The 19,338-nt window shown below is 37.1% G+C and overlaps 1 protein-coding gene across 1 annotated transcript in view; it reads left to right on the top strand.

The window, feature by feature from the left end:
• Icmt (isoprenylcysteine carboxyl methyltransferase) overlaps positions 1–19,338 on the top strand; it is a 170,393-nt gene that overhangs the window by 107,239 nt on the left and 43,816 nt on the right. The window contains 1 exon segment of the mRNA NM_001190928.1: positions 157–390. Within this exon segment, the coding sequence (NP_001177857.1) occupies positions 193–390 (198 nt within the window). The 5' untranslated portion in view covers positions 157–192.

Here is a 19,338-nt window from a genome sequence, read left to right as displayed (position 1 = left end):
TTGTATTGTATAAGTAACCTCTCCCTCCTTGCTTTAGGGCTAAAAAGTACTGTGTCGTAGTATAAGTCAAATAAATTTTATAAACTTTAGACATTTTTAATAAAATGTTCTCATGAATTTTTTACGTGAATAGTTAAAAAACTAATTTTTTTACAGATCTATAATTATAAATAAATCAATTATCATAACAATATGAAGCATTTTTATGAACAGATCGGATTGTTTTCATTTTTTTCGTCACTAGTAACCAATATATTATTTAATCAATTATTACTCTATTTGCTGAAATACTGTTATAATCCAATACTTCAGACCTATTGGATTCAATTAGTTACTTATGGCTTTTCAATTATAATCATCAAGATTATATACCGTTCACCATTCTATGAAGTAAGTAGCTTAAATCTATATTTTTCTTAGGAATAAGTTCTTCTAATTAAGTCCACATTTTTTTGCCACACGTGCACGATTTTTGCGTTTTTTGACTTTACAAGCGAGCTTGAAGTGACCTTTTTTGGCTGACTAGAAAAAAATATTTTTGCCCACTCATCGACGTAGCGAAGACATGTACTGCAACCACACGAGGTGAAAAAGCCTACTTACAAGGGAACCAACCCAGATGTTTAGCGCGAAGAGCGTGATACCCACAGTAAAGATTGACCTATCCTAAAGCCTACCTTTTTGATATTTTTGAGCATCGAATCATCAAAGTTTGAAAATTTTGCAATTATTAAATACTGATTTTAGCATGCAATGTACACTTCTTTTATTTTTTCGTTCATGCTTGTTTAAAAACTTTTTGAACATTGTTTATACTTAACCCTTATGTTTTCTAGGTTGCTTTACACAATTCTGACATCAGTTTTTGTACGGAATTGGTAATATAAATGTTGCATCAAAACTTTTTTTTCCTTTGTTTCGTAGGCTTTTTTACATCGAAAACGTAAAATAATTTACGTACGAAAAAAGAAGCTTGAATACTAGTAACTGACTATATGTTCATACACATTTTTGATGCATAATTTATCACCACTATGTAATGTTTGTTTAGGTTACACTATTCATACGCTTAATTATACAATGATAAGATAAGATACTTTTAATTTTAAAACATCATTATATAATACTGATATAATACTCTCATTTAGCACTACCCAGAGACAACAACAATGGGGACGTAGAGAGACAGCGGGGAGCCATTTTTTTGTCTAGTATTAAGAAGTTTAGTATGTAAATATAAAATGTATTAAATTGTAGGCACAAGCGTTTATTGCAATGTGCACGTTTTATGAAAGCAGGCCCGAACTGGCCGTCGGGAATTTGGGAGAAGTCCCGGTGGGCCGCGGGGTCTCGGGGCTGCGGGGTCTTGGGGCCTCAGGACTGCGGGGCCGGCCAACCCACTATACATAAATCCTAAACCTTAAACCTATTATTCCACGCACAACCAGCCGAAATCGAAAAACGTTTCAATAATGAAACTGTAAAAATTAAATCGAAAGCCAACTACTCACATATGTATGTACAGCGATTCACAGTGAAAAAGAGTTCCAGTAATAAAAGCATTTTCAAATGAAATTATCCTGTGGGAATTATAGTTGAGCTTAATATTTAATGCTTTTCTTGTGTTTATATTTATTTTTAAGGTAAAAGCGTGCGTAAGTTATTTTCATTTCAATGCACTGTAATAGGCATTTGGCTATTGGAATAAGCGCGCTCTCGCGAAGCCCTTGTGTCTGTGGGTTGGGTTATTTTCGCAACAAACTAAATTGAAAAATAATGCTTTTCTCAAGAATCAAAACGAAACCGAAACAAATGATACTTCGATCAGCAATGATTCTATAGAGCACGAAAAAGAAAGAAATTCTAAAGAAGAATTAATACAAGATGTATCGAATGATTTGAGTGTTTGTGAAGAATATGACAATAATGATGGGCTGAATATTGAGCATTTGAACAATAATAATTATATTGAACATCAGAGCGAAAAGAATATTTTCAATGAAAATGTCATATTATCTGAAAAGGAATCGACTCAAAGTATTCCTGTTGATTTTAATTTTTTTGAAAAGCCTAAGCAGCAATACCAATCGTTATTTTTCAAATACCACCCAAAACAAATGACTAAAGATCCTGTTATTGCTAAAACCTTTTACCGGAAGGATGGTTCACACAGAATGTGGTTATCTTACAGCGAAAAAGAAGATGCTCTATTCTGTTGGCTATGTTTAGCTCTGTCTGATACGTCAGTAAGCCCGTTTCTCACAGGATTCACCGATAGAAAACATATACATGAAAGGATTGATGAATATGAAAAATCCATAGCTCATAAGAATTGCGCCGACAGTTTTTTCTTACGGCAGAATAATTCAAATGCTGCACAGCTACTCTTTGCAAATGACAACAGCTTGAGGAATAAAGAAGTGACGAAAAACAGAAAAATATTAGAACGTATAGTAGATATTATCAAACTCATAGGTATATTGATTTTATAACTAGTTTTTATAATATTAATCATAAATTATTAATTATTTTTTAATAATAACAATTTGAAGGTAAACGTGGTCTCAGTTACCGAGGTAATAAAGTTGAAGCTGCATATACACTAGAAGATAATGGCGTAGATCATGGAAATTTTCTAGAAATTCTTCTACTTTTAGCAAAATATGATTCTATTTTACAAAATCATATTAAAGAATGTATCAACAAAAGTAAAATGAATCATTCTTTGAAGCCTGAAGGTAAAATAGGCAGAGGAAATTTCGTAAGTATTTTTAAAATATGAAACTGTTTTAACTGCATTTATTTTTCCTTGTATATTTGATATTACAACACATTTGTCAAACTATCTTCAAACAAGTGGTCTTGATATTTTGAAAGCGTTTAATATGGTACAAGTAACAATTAAAACATTAAAAATTCTTAGAATAAAATTTGATGATATGAAAAAAACGGCGGATGATTTTATAAAGTGGGCAAATCGGCAATTAGAAGAAAAAGGTCTAGAATCTCAAATAGAAATCAGTTTACCACAAAAAAGACTGAGAAAGAAAAAACGAATGCCGGGAGAAAATGCTACTGATGAAATTATTTCTGATCCGAACGAAGCATTTAGAATAAATAATTTTATTATAATAATCGACACAGCTGTATCGACCTTAGAACGTCGCTTTGAAGAATTCAATAATCAACTATATGCAGATCTTGCTTGGTTAGATCCAAGGAGTTTCAATGAAATAAGAGTCAGTGGATTACAAGCTCCGATACTTGAAGTACTTTGCGAAAAATTGATTTCTTTCGAGCCAGATATGACTACTGAAAGTTTGCGAAACGAACTAATTAATTTAGCTACGCAGTGGAACGTACTAAAAAGTACACATTTAGAAGATTATTCTATGAATTTTGAAGACGAGGACATTGAAACGTTATCAGATAATGAACGTGATGAAGCTTTTGAAAGAGAATAGAAGAAAAAGCACGTTTCATGTAAAAATTGCGCGATTTGTTGTTATCGTTTATTGAATAAGTATAATTTATTAACAGGATCATTCCCTCTCATTGGTTTAGCATATAAATATATGCTAACGCTATCCTTCACTCAAGTAGCTTGTGAAAGATCCTTTAGCATTTTAAAATTTATAAAAAATCGACTACGAAGTACCATGACACAAGAAAGATTAGAAGCGTTTATGCTTATGTCAAGCGAAAAAGACATTGTACAAGACATTACTCTGGAAATGATAATAGATGGTATGGCACAAAAAAGTTCAGTGTTTCAGAAATTATTATCGTATTAAAAATAAATCAGTATTAAATTCGATTATGATCTATGTGTAAATGATATGTTGTATAAACTTAACTTAGTCCAGCATTTTCGACATAGAAAATTTTTTTTAGTATTTTGAGGGCCGGTAGTTTTGAAATTCCCGGGCCGCCAACGCACCCCAGTCCGTCCCTGTATGAAAGCTTTAATTAAAATTTTATATTCTAATGTAGAAAGAGTGATAAACTAGTTGTTGTATAGGCAATGTTTAAGAAATTATTAAACAAGCATGAAGGAAATATAAAAAAGTGTGCATTGCATGCAAATAACAGCATTAAAAATTGAAAAATTCTTAAACTCTAAAGACTCAGTGTTCAAAAATATTAAAAGAATAGGGTTTACAATAGGTCAATCTTTACTGTGGGTACCACACGAAACACTTTCTTACTTTTTAAGTCGCTCTTCGCACTGAATACCTGGGGTAGTTAGTTCCCTAGTAGGTAGTTCCCTTGTTAGCCTGCGGTCCACACCACATTTTTTGTGTGCTTTGATGCATTTTTAGTCTAAAAAAAGTATTTTTGGAAAATTTCCGTATGGATGTAAGTGGTTCCATGACACCATAGAGAATATAAAGAAAACTCGAGATTGTTTACGCTCCACAGTGCAATTTGCACTTTGGAGAGAGCCCTCCTTTTCCTCTCATTGTCTGTCAGAAGAGCCTCTGATTTTTCAAGGCACTTTGGAGAGAACCCCCACTCCTCACTCTTCTCTGTCCAACATGCCTTTCGAAAAAACGCAAATGCGTAACTGAAAATCTTGTTTTTAACAAATTGGTAAAACAAAAACAGAAAAAAATGAGCCTAGGTATAGATTAAAATCCATTGAATAGAAGCTGAGATCCAAGCGATGCAGTTTTCAGTTATATAGAGTATACAGTGTAAGAAAACAAAATTTTGAAGCTTAATATCTTTGAAACTAACTGGTATCATAAACAACCCAAAAAAGCGATCAAGGTGCTATATAACGCTAACTAAATCCAAAATTTTAAATTGATTATTGGCTTTTTACTTCAGTTATCGCGTCAGTAGAAAAAACAACTCATAGTATAGAGGGTGAGAAAAAAAATTTGAAGCTTAATATCTTTGAAACTAGCTGGTTTCATAAACAGCCCAAAGAAACAAATCAAGGTGTTATATAATGCCAACTAAATCCAAAATTTAAACTTGATTATTGATTTTTATGCATAACACGTGCATAAAAAAGACCATTTTCGGCGCCTATAAAGTGGACCGAAAATTCGTTAAAAATAATTTACATTGTTTCTTTAGAGAGCCCGTGTACTACGTTTGTTATGATAGTTAAATAATATTTTGTTTCGATACAACTATTTTTCGTTAAAAATAATTTACATTGTTTCTTCAGAGAGCCCGTGTACTACATTTGTTATGACATATTCGCGTTAGAGCCTCATATTTGCGTACTCCGGCTGAGAAAATAAATAAAGGAACTTTACAGTTCTAACTATACCTACGAGCACACAATAAGAATCTTTTAATGGTACCCCTGGTGGGTCCGGTGGTTTGTAAACAGAGTAGTTAAGTGATTGAGTTGAACATAGGACGTATAAATCTGAGTCGAGAAACTACACATTTCACGTTTTGAATTTGAATATTCACATAATACAGCTTCTGGTAAGTGTGGCATCCAGGAAAATATTTGCGGTAGACAGAATTACTTCGTTCTCGTATACATTCTCTGCATCCTTTTAGTGACCTTGTTATCGTGCGTGTATTTCGGTATCCCATCATGTTCTGAAGGTCGAGAACGCTCCAACATGGAGAATACCTGATGTTTAATATTTTTGGAATTGGTTAAGAATATAGGTAAATAAACTACTATTTTAGTTTAAACTCAAAATAATTTCTGCAGTCAACATATATACATCATTGCTAGCGGGCTTCAACACTTTCCCAAATTCTAAGAAAATCGCCCAGACTATAAGTAGCCGGGAAAAACCAAAGCACGTCTCGTCATAATTGCATGTCTATAACGCAATATTGCAAGGGTTTTATGATAGCGACATAACGGTTATAATAGTTCTGAAATCTGCGGGCGTTAATCCGACACTGATCTAGGTATCAAGATTATCCGTCGCTGCAGAGGTCCTGAGCTCGGTGCAAGGGTCATTAGCCCCCTCCACTCTTCGGGTCGCATACCTGACGCTTGTTCAAGGCTCCTCCCTAAGGGACGGACATTGCGCACGCAAGCATACTTTTTCCAACAGATGGAAGCACTGCAGATTCTATTATTAATGGACCTGCACATCATTCAAAGAGCTAGAAGAAAATGAATTCTTAAAAAATCAACACTTCATAATAAACTCAGTCTCGATTTAAATATTTGTACACCGTGCCATTTAAAAACTTAGATTTATATAATAAACTGATTTTTGTACAGCGTGTTTTTGCTTTCATTACTGTTAGAAGCAAGCCGCAACAATTTTAGAGCCACAATAATGATATTCGTTTAGGCTCTAAAGAGCGGAATAAAACCTCTCTGGAAACTGAATTTTACGGCATACAAAGATAAATTTATAAACTAAAATAAGGTGTGGATCGGAGTGCAGGCGTGTAAAAGTGTGAGTGTGTGTAAGGAGGGTGTGTAAGGTGGGAGCCGAATTCGGTTTCGTCGTGTGAAGTAGCGTGTGATGAAACTGCTTGCATTGTTTGCACCGAGAAAGTGTACATTCACAGGTGTGCTTTCACAGACAGTTGCGGCAAAGACCTAAACTTAGAACAAAAGTAGAACAAATTTCCTCCAATTCTCCGGTTCTCCGGGCTACCAGCCCTACGTCACTCTTTTTTTTGATAATACGTTATATTTTTATATAAATCCTAGCCTACCATACATTATATTAAAGTGGAACAAATTTTCCCTGATTTTCCGGTTCTCCGGACTACCAGCCTCACGTCACACATTTTTTTGATCATACGTTTTCCTTTTATATAAATCCTAACCTATCCCATCCTACATTATATTAAAGTAGAACAAATTTCCTCTGATTCTCTGGTTTTCCGGGCCACGAGCTCCACGTCACACTTTTTTGACATTACGTTATCTTTTCTAGCCCAACGTTACACTTTTTTGACATTACGTTATCTTTTTATATAAATCCTATCCTACCATACATTATATTAAAGTGAACAAATTTCATCCCATTTTCCGGTTCTCTGGGCCACAAGCTCTACGTCACACTTTTTCGTTATCTCTTCTAGCCCAACGTTACACTTTTTTGACATTACGTTATCTTTTTATATAAATCCTATCCTACCAGGACGAATGGTACTGCGAAAAGGTCCGTGAGATACAGCTGCATCCGAGCAAAGATCCGCTGTATAAGGTGTACGGCGGGCAGCTGTACTACTTCTGCCCAGATGAGAAATTGCCGGCGTCTATGAATGACGATACGGCATGGAAAGTCGCCGTGCCAAAAGAAAAGCGAGCAGAAATCTTACGAGAATATCACGACGAGCCATCAGCTGGTCACCAGGGGCGTGAGAAAACTTGTGCGCGCGTCGCAATGTACTATTACTGGCTTGGTATGTACACCGACGTCGCAGAGTATGTTCGACGATGCTTCGTTTGTCAGCAATGTAAAGTCGAGCAGCGCTCGCCAAGCGGCCGGATGGGAAAACAAGTGATTACTCGGCCATGGCAGATCATAGCATGAGATGTTATGGGGCCGAAACCAAAGACCGCTCAAGGAAACGTATATATTCTCATATACAAAGACTTGTTCACCCGCTGGATAGAGTGCATTCCGATTAAGCGGGCGAACGCGAAGACAATCCTGCAGCATCTCAGAGAGCGGGTCTTCTTGCGGTACGGTGCACCAGAGGTATTCCTGTCGGACAATGGCACAGAGTTCAAAAATAAGGCCATTGATCAATACCTCAGGAAACAAAGCGTGAGACACGAGTTGATGCCACCTTATCACCCCCAGGCGAACCCAGTAGAGTAAACCGCACCATTAATAACATGGTGCGCACGCTGATCAAGGAGAACCATAATACATGGGACGAGCGATTAAGCGACATTGCATTCGGGAATAATACCGTACCTCATTCCTCGACGGGCGTAAGTCCAGACATATTGATTTATCGGACAGAGCTAAGGAAACCTTCTGCAGCGAGGTGCGAGCATGACGCCGCTGCAGAAGAAGAGTTGCAGCGACGCGCGATCGATGCATGTCATGATCGCATGTGGGGTTTATCCCAGCTGCGCGAGCAAGCGTCGCAGAGAACGCAGAACGCGCAAGATCGCCAGAACCGCTACTATGACGGCAAGCGTAAACCGGCGTCATATAAAATCGGAGACTTAGTGATGAGGCGAAATCACGTGTTGTCTTCTGGAGCGGAGCAACGCTCCGCGAAGTTAGCGCCACCATATATTGGACCGTATAAAATTGTAGAAATACGCGGCATCAATACTTATCGACTTGTCGATGAGATGGGCTAGCAAGTAGATCTTGCACCAGCTGCGCAGCTGAAGCCCTTCTATTCGTTATCAACGGACGAAGAGTCGCAGAAGACCGAAGAAGATGGAGACGCTCGATTTCCGAGGGACGCGAGCGTAGACGCGAACAGAGTAATATTGCGTTCGAAGCTAGCGAAGTCGCCGACCGTCCGAAACAAGCAAAAAAGACGCGCGTAGTCGTAATAAACCCTGCGACCAAGAAGAGAGGCCGGCCAAGGAAAAAGGTGTACACAGCTAGACGTGCGAAACCTACGCCAGAGACTCCTAGAGTGGAAGTCAACACCGAGAAGAGGAGGCCTGGTCGTCCGAAGGGTTCGCGCAACCGCGGGCATGCAACGACACCTACTAATCCGTCGACGTCACCGCGAAAAACGCGTGCACAAAGGGCTGCAGACCTAAGCTAGAGATTTTTGTCTGCTTAGGTATGAATCCCGAGGAGCTGCAGGCAGCCTTCAAGAAAGTCATGACCGCGTTTTCCAGAGAGGACGAGTGCCCTCACGTAGTAATCCGTGAGGTGGGCCAAGGGGAAGACTCTTGGAGCGCCTTCCCTCCCGACGACAAGGTGGAGGCGTATTTCGCCCCCCCCCCTCCAAAAACAGAGAACGACGAAAAGGGGACGCTAGCGATACGCCGCCCCGAACCACCTGCGCTGGTTGCTGGCGAGGGCGTAACGACCGCGACGGGTCTACGTCGACCGCATGCGCCGCAACCAGAGTCATCCAGAATCGGGCCACCAATTTCGGCTCGCTTGGAGCGCGAGCCCGTCCACCGCGAAGTCAAGACCGCGGAGACGCAAGCGCCGTCGGCTGGCTCGAAGACAATGGAGGAGCCTTGGAGCGAAGAGGCAGCCGAAGCGGCGTGGCGCCAACACCGCACGAAGCTGGTGGAAGCGCTGGAAGCGTAGCTGGATACACGCCAGCTAGAAGGGGAGGCGTACCAGTTGTATACGCAGTCGGTGCGCAAGCACGGCGACGCTTTCCGCTGATGTGCCGGCAAATGGTTGCGCCTGCTCGAGGAGGGGAGAAGACGCGCGAGGACTGCGAGCGCCAGCTGGCAGAGGAGCGGCGTAAGCGCGTCGACGCCGAGCGGGAAGTCGCTCGGACAAAGGCGGCCCTCACCGAGGCAAGAGCCCGCTCGCGCCGATGTCAGACGCCGATTACTGTTCCTTCCTATGATTACCGTCACCTCCGCAGGCGTTACTTAAGTCAAAGTAACGCAGTTGAGCAGCCGTGCACGCACCTGGCGGTGCGTAGATCCAGCAAAATAGGAAGCACCTGTGGACACGTTAGAATCAATGTATCGGCGAAGGACAGAGTGACCGTTCCTGCTGTTCTGCTAGCAGACAGCAAATATTTCATAACACAGCTGATATAGTCCTGGGATGTGTTTTACACTGAGTAACACACAGCTAATGTTTTAATACACAAAAAAGCTGATATTTTTTAAAAGTGTTTTTAAATTAATCTAAGTAGTGTTTGCAGTGTTTTTAGGGTTATGCGTGTACCCACCCAGACAAGAAGTACTCTCGAGGAAGAGGCAAAGAACAGTTGTAGGAGTAACGAGTGAGGATGAACCTGCCAACAAGTCAAGACTTCAAGTTCATCAAAGAAGATACAAACTCCAGCAGCGGAAGATACCTCTGAGATCAGAAATAGATTGATTGATATCAACATTCTATTTCCTGCGCTTGAGAATATTTTGATTCTCAACCAATGTCATGGCAAAGTTCAACTTGGCGAATCAAAAGCTTAGGATTACGATTCAAGATTTAAGTAATGTGTATTGAGTGTGGTCAGCTAACAGCTTTTAACTCATGCAGAAAAGTTGGCGTCAAGAACCATGCTTGGGTGAATAACAGAAGAGCAGTAGTTACATTTCGTGCTCTTGGACTTGGACGCGCTGGTCATCATCTATTTTGTGGGTTGATGCACTACTTAATACCCATAGCTCAGTATGCATGTGATGCAATTAGCGAACAATTCAGTGAAGTGTGTAAGAAAGTGGCCAAGGACTCCGTGAAAACTGCAGTGATGGAAGAAAAAGTCGCTACAGAGATTGGAGATCCCGAACTAAACATTTTGCTATTTGGAGGTGAGACTGGTAATTTTCTGCAGTTTCAAATTGAAGATTCTATAGAGTGACCCAAATAAAAGATAAGTATAAAGTGTTATTATTATTAAGGATAAAATAAACCTTCTTATCACATTTTTATAAAAATTCATAAAATGCCTTTTTTGGTTGCAGGTAAGAAAAGCGTGTGAATATACCTCATAATTGCTGAGAGTCAAGGTCTATGTGCGTGGAACATAAAAATCTTGGTCCTAAAGGATTTGGTAAGCACTACTTTAAGTTACACTTTCAACAATTTTCATAAACTTTAAAGTTTATTTTCTCTAAATGTTGTTTTTTTTCTGATTTCAGCTCACTGTCCATAGGATTCCAAGTAAACGCATGGTTCTTTTGAGCTTAAACTCAAGGAGGATACTTTGTACACCTGTAGTTCTGGTATGAATGCAGGGATTTTAATTTGAATGTTTAGAAAATGTTTTATACACAAAAAGGTGCCAGAATAAGCGAAAAAAAATTAAAAAATGCATTTTTTTCATCGCCAAAGCATTTCTAAACATTTAAATTAAAATCTCTGCATTCATACCAAAACTACAAGTGTACAAAGTATCCTCCTTGACTTTGAGCCTAAGAGAACCATTCGTTCACTTGGAATCCTAAGGTAAGTGAAAAAGTTCACAAATTCTTGCACCGAGTGCCACAATGGGCCAGCAGGAATAATGAAGGATTAAGCATAATAAAATTAAAAGTATTTATGCTAAATATATCTATGAAAAATTTCAAATGATTTACTTAAAATTTATGAATTTTTCTCAGAGTTCTTTTTTTCAGGGTTTAAAGGTGTTGTGTCCTCTTAATGTGTGCATATCTGTATAAATACTAGGCGAGATTCCCCTGCTCGCCCCGCTCGCCCACCCCCAATACAATTAATTCGACATGTATCTAATAACTTTTTCACACTACCCATGAGGTAAATAAAACGGTGCGTTTTTTTCTTTGTTTACAATAATTTATTTGTTTATTAACCAGACAAAAAATTACATATTATTTACATAATAATGAAATTCCCGCAGAGGTAAACGCAGTTACCTGTTCGCGAGGCCGGTATACTTACTAACTATAGTTCCTTATAACTAAAATAAAATCTATTTCAAGATATGTAGTACCTAACTTACACTTTAACAGTTTTACAATATGAAAGATTGATTAATAACGTTTTAATAAAATTTGTATACAGAATACATAGCAATTTATAAATACATTATCAATATTTCTTATTAATTTTATAAAAAAGAAGAATTTTTTTTTTTTTACATGTGAAACTTAACCCATTCCCTTAGTTTATAAGTATAATTCTTAGAGCTTAAAGTTTTTAGGTTATTTGGCAGATCATTATAAACTCCTATGGCTTTAATATAACTATTCTTATTACTTATAGTCTTAAGTCTCCTAGGTATCTGAATGCTTTTATTCCTAGTTTTGCTTTCTGAATTTAAAAATTTAACTTTTAATGTGTTGTAGTGGTATATTAGTGATTGATATGCAAATAGTTGTCCAATACTCAATGGATTATCCTGAGCAAAATTATTTTTGTTTATGATGTTCAAAATTCTGTTTTGTAGCCTTTGTAATAGATTAGTAGCAGTAGAGTAAGCACCACCCCAAGCTATTATACCATAATTTATAACACTATGAAAAAATGCATAATATATCATTTTTAAAGTTTTAATTTGCATAAATCTATTAATCTTTCTAAAAATAAATACCATATATTTCAACTTATTTATTAAATACTGTATATGATTTATCCATTTCATATTATAATCAAAAATAATTCCTAAGTACATGGTATTTTCAACTCTTTTGATGTCTTTGCCATCAATTTGTATTAAAAAATCTTTAGGTACGCTATCAGAGTAGTTCCCGATCGTCATACAAACTGTTTTGTCAATGTTTAGTGATAGCTTATTTAGTGCAAGCCAGTTAGATACTTTATACAGGTAGTTAGTCATTTTTTCCTCTACTCCTGTCCAAGAACTATCCGTCGAAATAATTGCTGTATAATCCGCATATGATATTTTTGAATTTGCAGGCATATTTTGCAAGAGATCATTAACATATATAATAAAAAACAGTCGACCTAATATAGTACCTTGTGGTACACCCATAGTAATTGTTTTGGATTCGCGTATACAGTCATTAATTTTTACTCTTTGATTTCTACCTTCCAGATAACTTGTTATAAGTTTGTGTGCCGTACCTCTGATTCCATAATTGTAAAGTTTATCTAGTAGTATCTTATGATCTACCGTATCAAAAGCTTTCGCAAGATCGAGAAAAGTGATTGCAATCGGGGTACTATTGTCTTATTTCTCATAAATAATCTTGGTTATTTCTGCCAAAGCATCTTTCGCACCTCTATTTTTAACAAAACCATATTGATTACTGGATAAAATATTAAATGTACTAATAAAACTCAATATTCTATTATAAATGATTTTTTCGAAGATCTTTGCTACATTGGATATTAAAGATATAATTAGTTATATTCCTCTTGTTTCCAGTTTTATGTATCGGTATTATATCAGCATTTTTTAACGCAGTCGGCCATATAGATTTTTCTATGTATATATTTATAATATGTACCGGTGGGTCTACTATGTACTGTGTTAGAGTTTTTAGTGATTTAGAGTTTATGTTGTCTACTCCTCCATTCTTTAATTTCATATTTTGAATTATGCCAGTAATTTCAAAGTAATTAGTAGGCGTAATAAAAATAGAATTATTATTTATCTTTGGTAATTTGACGTTTACATTCATTGGTTGCACTATTTGATCACTCAATGTTTTGCCGATGCTACTAAAGTAAGAGTTGAAATGGTTAGCAATATCTGTATGATTATTTATTAAATTTTTCCTATCATCATAAATCTGGTTTATATTTCTATCTTTTTTCGCATTTTTACCTAGTTTTTGTTTGATTACTCTCCACAGGTTTCTGGGATTATCACTATTTTTTACAACCTGATCTCTATCATATATTATTTTTGCTTCTTTAATTACCCTATTTAAAATTTTAATATAATTCCGATATTCTATCTTTAGATTCACATTATTTGGTTCAGTTTTCCATAATTTGTATAGTATTTCTTTTCTTTCGCAAGAATTTAGTATTGCCTTAGTGATCCATTTACTTCTGGGTACTTTGTTATTGTGTTTATTGTTTAATTTCTTTATGTAAGTAGCCCGTTGTACACAATTATTTATTTTTTCTAACAATGTATTCACAGCTACATTAGGATCATGCATTGAGAATACTGTACTCCATTTTTTTCTACTGGCTATGCTACTTAATTTATCATAATTTATTTGGGTTATTGATTCTTCTATATTTTTTTTTCTTAAATTTACTTAATGCTGTAAATAATGGGTAATGATCTGTTACTGTACTTAATTATTTAAAATGTAAAGTGTGTATTGTCTTAGCTTTAGTAAATATATTATCAATGTATGTTCCAGTGTTATTATTCCTATCGGACGGTCTAGTAATACCTTGAAATCCCGGTAGATAACCATTATCCAAAAAATTGTTCAGAAATTCCTGACTAATATTATCTAGATTTAGTAGGTCAATGTTAAAATCACCTATAATTAAGTGATTATTAGCATATTTCTTGTTATATAGTAATTGTTTTATATTGATAATAAATTCAATTTTTTGAATGTCATGTGATCTGTATAGTGCTGATATCTCTATATTGCCATTATCAGTTTCAATGATTGAATTAATTATTTTAAGTTTACCTATTTCAATAATTTCAGTACTTTCAATAATAGAATTCTCAATATACATCACTACACCATCCGATTTGTTTATTTTGCTATTATTGTAATATAATTTGTATCCGTTCAGATTAAAATAGTTGCAATAATCTATGATCCAAGTTTCGACGCAAACTATAATACTAGGCTTAGTATTTAAGCTCTCAATAAGTGCTTGCAGTTGTAAAAAATTACCATTAAGGCTACGAATATTTAAGTATAAAATATATTCTTTTTTATATTTCACGTAATTATTGAAAGTGATAACACTATGAAAAGTATTTTCTGTTTGAATTATATCTTTTTGTACACTGTCAATTAACTCGATGTTCTGCTCGATGATCGTATTACCGTTTTTTAGTTGCGTTGGTTTTCCTTGGGATTGAAAGAATACTGTTGCGTGGTGATAGTGACGTCATGGATTGTGATTTCTGTCTTGCACTTGTTGATTCAGCTCCGGTGTTTTTGTAGATATCTATCTTACCGATGTATCTCTGGATAACTGGAGTCAATGGATAGTCAGTAATTGCTATATATTTATTAATTCTGTTTATTAGAACTTGGCAGTGTTGACTATCGTTTGTAACATGCTTAGTATCGTACTGTGTTTTGTACGTATTGTTACTGTATAGGCAATTTACGCAGCACATTTCATTTATCCTGTTACAGTATACACTATTATGAGATCCAGCACATTTCAAACACACCTTTTCATTAAAGCATTTATTTCCATTATGTCCAAACCTACCACAATTGAAACAAGGTTGTAGGTTTAAGTCATCATAAACTCTGCAATACTGGTATCCTACAAAAATCCTGTTTTTGCTTTCTCTAATGTGTTTGTATATTTCAGCAGTAACTTCTAAAATGACACTTTGTAATTTTGTTTTTTTATTTACGTACGTGTGCACAACTGCACATTTACTTTCAAATTTCTTAAAGTTTCTAGTATTTATATCCTCTTCTATAGTTTTTATGTCCATTTGTTCATAGTTATCAAATCCGACTACTTTTAGCCTGGGTTTTTTAACCTCTTCCTTTTCAATAGTACATGTATTGGATAATTTCTTAGTTAGCGATTTTTCGGTATCAATAGCACTTGCTTCATTCATGCAGCTAATAATAACTTCACTATCATTCTTGAATATCACTTTCTTTGTTTGAATTGATTTTTCTTTGTTCAAATAATGAGTGACATTTCTCTTCAGGTCATTACCATCATCTCTATTTTTCTTTTTTATAATGATTTTGGGAATTCGTTTTTGTTTAGGAATTTCATCATTAAGAACTTGGGAAAATACTTGTTCTTAACTTGTTTAACATGATTCAGATGTTCTTTGAGTAATGAGTTTTTATCTTGTAGTTCAATGTTTAATAAATTTGGGAACTTGTTTTCTTTCTTTAGATTATGTATATCTTTTGCTTCATCCTCATCCTGCTGACTGGCACTGGAGGTATTATCTTCTTCTAATTCATTTAATACCATTTCTCTTATTTCATTTATCATACTTAATCTTAACTGTGCAATTACTTTTCTTGTATCTTCATTTAGTGTTGACTCATCGTAGTTTGAGGTTATGGCATTGTGTTCAGGGCAAATTACCATATTTTATCCAATGAATTTTGTGTTATTCAATCTTTCAAAACAACTCTTATCATAAACACCACCACAAATAAAACACATCACAATTGAAACTTTTTTATTTTTATGGCACTTGTAAAAATTAATATCAGCCTTGTCAGGCGGCTTACTTTCGGGTGGCGCCATCGCGTTGTTTTATTTAACTTGATTTAAAATTTAAAATTTAGATTAATTATCTCATAGAAATTTGAATATGCTTGAATTATGTATTCTATTCGTAAATATTTAATACTTTCATCACTTTTATTCAAAATTATATGAGTACATAAAAATTTCAAAAGAACTCTGTATCGCCACACAGTATACCAAAATCCAATTTTTGTGGCCAAAATTCGCTCGACAAGCCTAATTGCAATCATTCTTGATGAAAAAAATTGCTTAATACTTGTACGATGATTTCCGTTTGTGTACATAAGTTAAGAAAAATATGAAAACACATAAGATTGAATAATGTAATTGAACTAAATAATCAAAATGTTTACTAAAATCTCTAAAACTCTAAGAAATAAAAGAAAGAAGAAAAAAAGAATATATACTTGCTGATTTTGGATCTCTGAACCCTAAATTGATTAAATATAAATTTTATATCCTTATTTTATAAACCACCAACAATTAAACGGCATTTTAGAAACTTGAAGGGGTCTTAAACACCTTATAGATTATCAAACTAATGCTGTAACTCTTTCTATTTTTCTTATAGGGTATGTAACGCGTTATCAAATATAATTAGTTCTACATGAACGGAAATCATCGTACAAGTATTTTGCAATTCTTTTCATTAAGAATGATTGCGATTTGGCTTGTCGAGCAAATTCTGGCCATAAGAAGTCGATTTTGGTACACTGTGCGCCGTTGCACGATTATGTGAAAGATTGAGATGCTAGGATGCAGTGAAATGGGATATCAGGTAGTCAATTAAGAACACACAGGATATAGGGGAAACGAGGTACTCTTTATTCCCTCCAGCGATCATTTCTTCTAAATCTTCTTCCTTCCCCTAATTCTTCTTGCGGTCCCGTAGGATCTTATATTCTATAATATATAGAAGATATAATATATCTTATAATATATTATGATTATGTCAATGTAATATATTATGATGATGGCAATGTAATTTATTATGATGATTTCAATCGCCCGGTGCAGCACCTTGCTCACGTCTTTCGAGATTATAACGCCGTCTGCTTTGGCTGTTTAGGCTAATTTGCTTCAGTCGAGCCCTTAGATGGGCCAGGCTTACGCTTTCCATCCTGCTAATTCACCTTCGGCGTGCTTGTTGTTACAATTTTCCGAGGTCGCCCGCGCGGGCGGCGAGAGGGTTTCGGGGTATCTCCGTTTACGGGTCCCCCACTTCTCTCCGCCATCACGGATGCCGACCCATATTTACCAGGCCGTTGCTCGCGCTCGCGCTTACCACCCACCACTACGTCCGTCGGCTTGAACTCAGACTCGAGTTCGCACGCTTCTGGCGGGTCGCTCATCGCCGTTACCTCTCAAGCATCCCCCGGTGATCGAGACTCATTGTCGCCCCCCTCTTCCCTCTTCGTCGTCTTTGTCATAAAAGATCTTTATTTCTCTGACCGACACTAGCTTTTCCACTCTTTCTTATCGGTCAGCTCGAATGTATTCGAGTCGACTTGGGCCGTAATCGTACATGGGTCTATGTACGGAAAAGCCAATTTTGCCGTGATGCCTTCCGCCGCAGACAACAATACGTATCTCCTATTGATGATCTCGCTAACCTTATAAGTTGACACTAGTCGGCGGGCATCGGAAAATGCCGCCTGGCTATCTTGCAACTCGCCGGACAGGGCCTTTGCACGCTCGTGCAGAGCTGGCAGCTTGGCGAGGTGGTTTCGCCACGCTCCCACAGCCTCCTACTGTGCATCCTCTTGATATTCTTTCCCTCTAAAAGACGCCTGCATTTTCGGCTGCTTTCCGAAATTCATCATCGCCAGCAAAGTCCCCGTAGATTCATGCACTGCGGTGTTGAGGGAAAACGCTATCTCGTTGAGGTATTCGTCCAATTCTCGATAATTATTTTGAGTAAACGTGGAAATTTCTTTCTTGACAGTGCGGTTTATTCACTCCATTGGATTCACCTGCGGGTGATGGCGACGATTACGAGTGGAGAATTCCTTGCTCTGCCAAGTACTCGTTTATTGTCTTGTTTTTGAATTTGGTACCATTATCCGAGTGAAATACCTCGGGTGCACCGAATCTCAAAATCACTCTCTTTTTGAGTACGGGAAGTATTGCTTTGCCGTTGGCTTTGCAAAGTGGCACGCACTCTATCCATCAAGTAAACAAACCCTGAAAGATAAGTGCATACTCGTTGCATTTAGCAGACTCCGGCAAAGGGCCCATGATATCTCCGGCTACCCATTGCCAAGGCCTTTGCACCACACGTTTTCCCATGAAACCTGGTGGCGCCCGCTGTTCTACTTTCCTCAGCTGACAGAGATTGCATAGCTACCTTGGGCTGCTGTGATCTGTTATGACTTTAAATTTATAACCTTTGATGTACTGGTGAAACTTACGTATGGTGAAAAGCACGGCCAAGCATTCTCGTTCGCTGACCGTGTAATTCCTCTCTGTGAGGGTGAGTACTCCGCTGGTGAATTCAAGTACTTGGTTTTGTCCGTCTATGCACTGCGTTAACACAACGCTGTATAACTTGCATCGGTTTGTATGACAAACTGCTGATCAAAGCACTGGCAGTGCAGTACTGGAGCTAAGGCAATAAGAGCTTTTATCGTCTCGAATGATGATTACTGTTCATCGCCCCAAATGAACGGCTGATCTTTCTTTGTCAGCCGAGTCTTTGACTCGGCCAACGTTGCATAATTTTCCGGTAATTGTATAATGTAAGAGGTCTAGTTGTTTTTTCAGGCTTGGTTATGACTTTCTTTCCTTCATCATGCCCCCAGGCACGTCATAAAATCGCGCACGGGCTCGTGCGCGTCTTGGTATCTTGTCTCTGCGTCCGTTGTTGGAATCGCCTTTTCGTGCCGTAACATCTTAACGCCGCTATGTAGAACTCGTCCTAACTTTGCCACTCATCTTTGTTGTTTTTGCATTATTCTGTGGCTACGCCTGTAAATACGAATGGCAGAGCCGGCATCCTCTCTGTTCCGGTCTTTTACGCTAGGGATAAATTTCGTTCTTCCGCGAGACGAGCTAATTCTTTCTTTTCTCGTTAGATGAATTTATTTTAATGGCCACCTACTTCGACGCTCTTTCTCGTTACCTGCAACGTTGAGGCGCCAGTTTGTAAGGGGGCAACTGACCTTGTGCACGGCGGCCACGAAGATGCCGCAGTATCACCGAGCAGTTTTTCTATCTGTTAAAATACTACGCCATTGCTTCCCTCCGTGCAATGCAGCTTAGTCACTCGCGTATAAAACATACAAGGCGAGTGAAGCTTCGTTCTTAACATCAAAAAGCACAACTTGTAAATTGAATAGTTACATATATTGATAACTTTTATTGGTTACAATAGTCGCGCGCG

Source organism: Nasonia vitripennis, assembly GCF_009193385.2.
Source record: "Nasonia vitripennis strain AsymCx chromosome 1 unlocalized genomic scaffold, Nvit_psr_1.1 chr1_random0007, whole genome shotgun sequence".
Classification (NCBI taxonomy): Eukaryota; Metazoa; Arthropoda; class Insecta; order Hymenoptera; family Pteromalidae; genus Nasonia; species Nasonia vitripennis.
The sequence above is the reverse complement of the archived record's forward strand: the minus strand, read 5'-3'. Positions and strand labels throughout refer to the sequence as shown.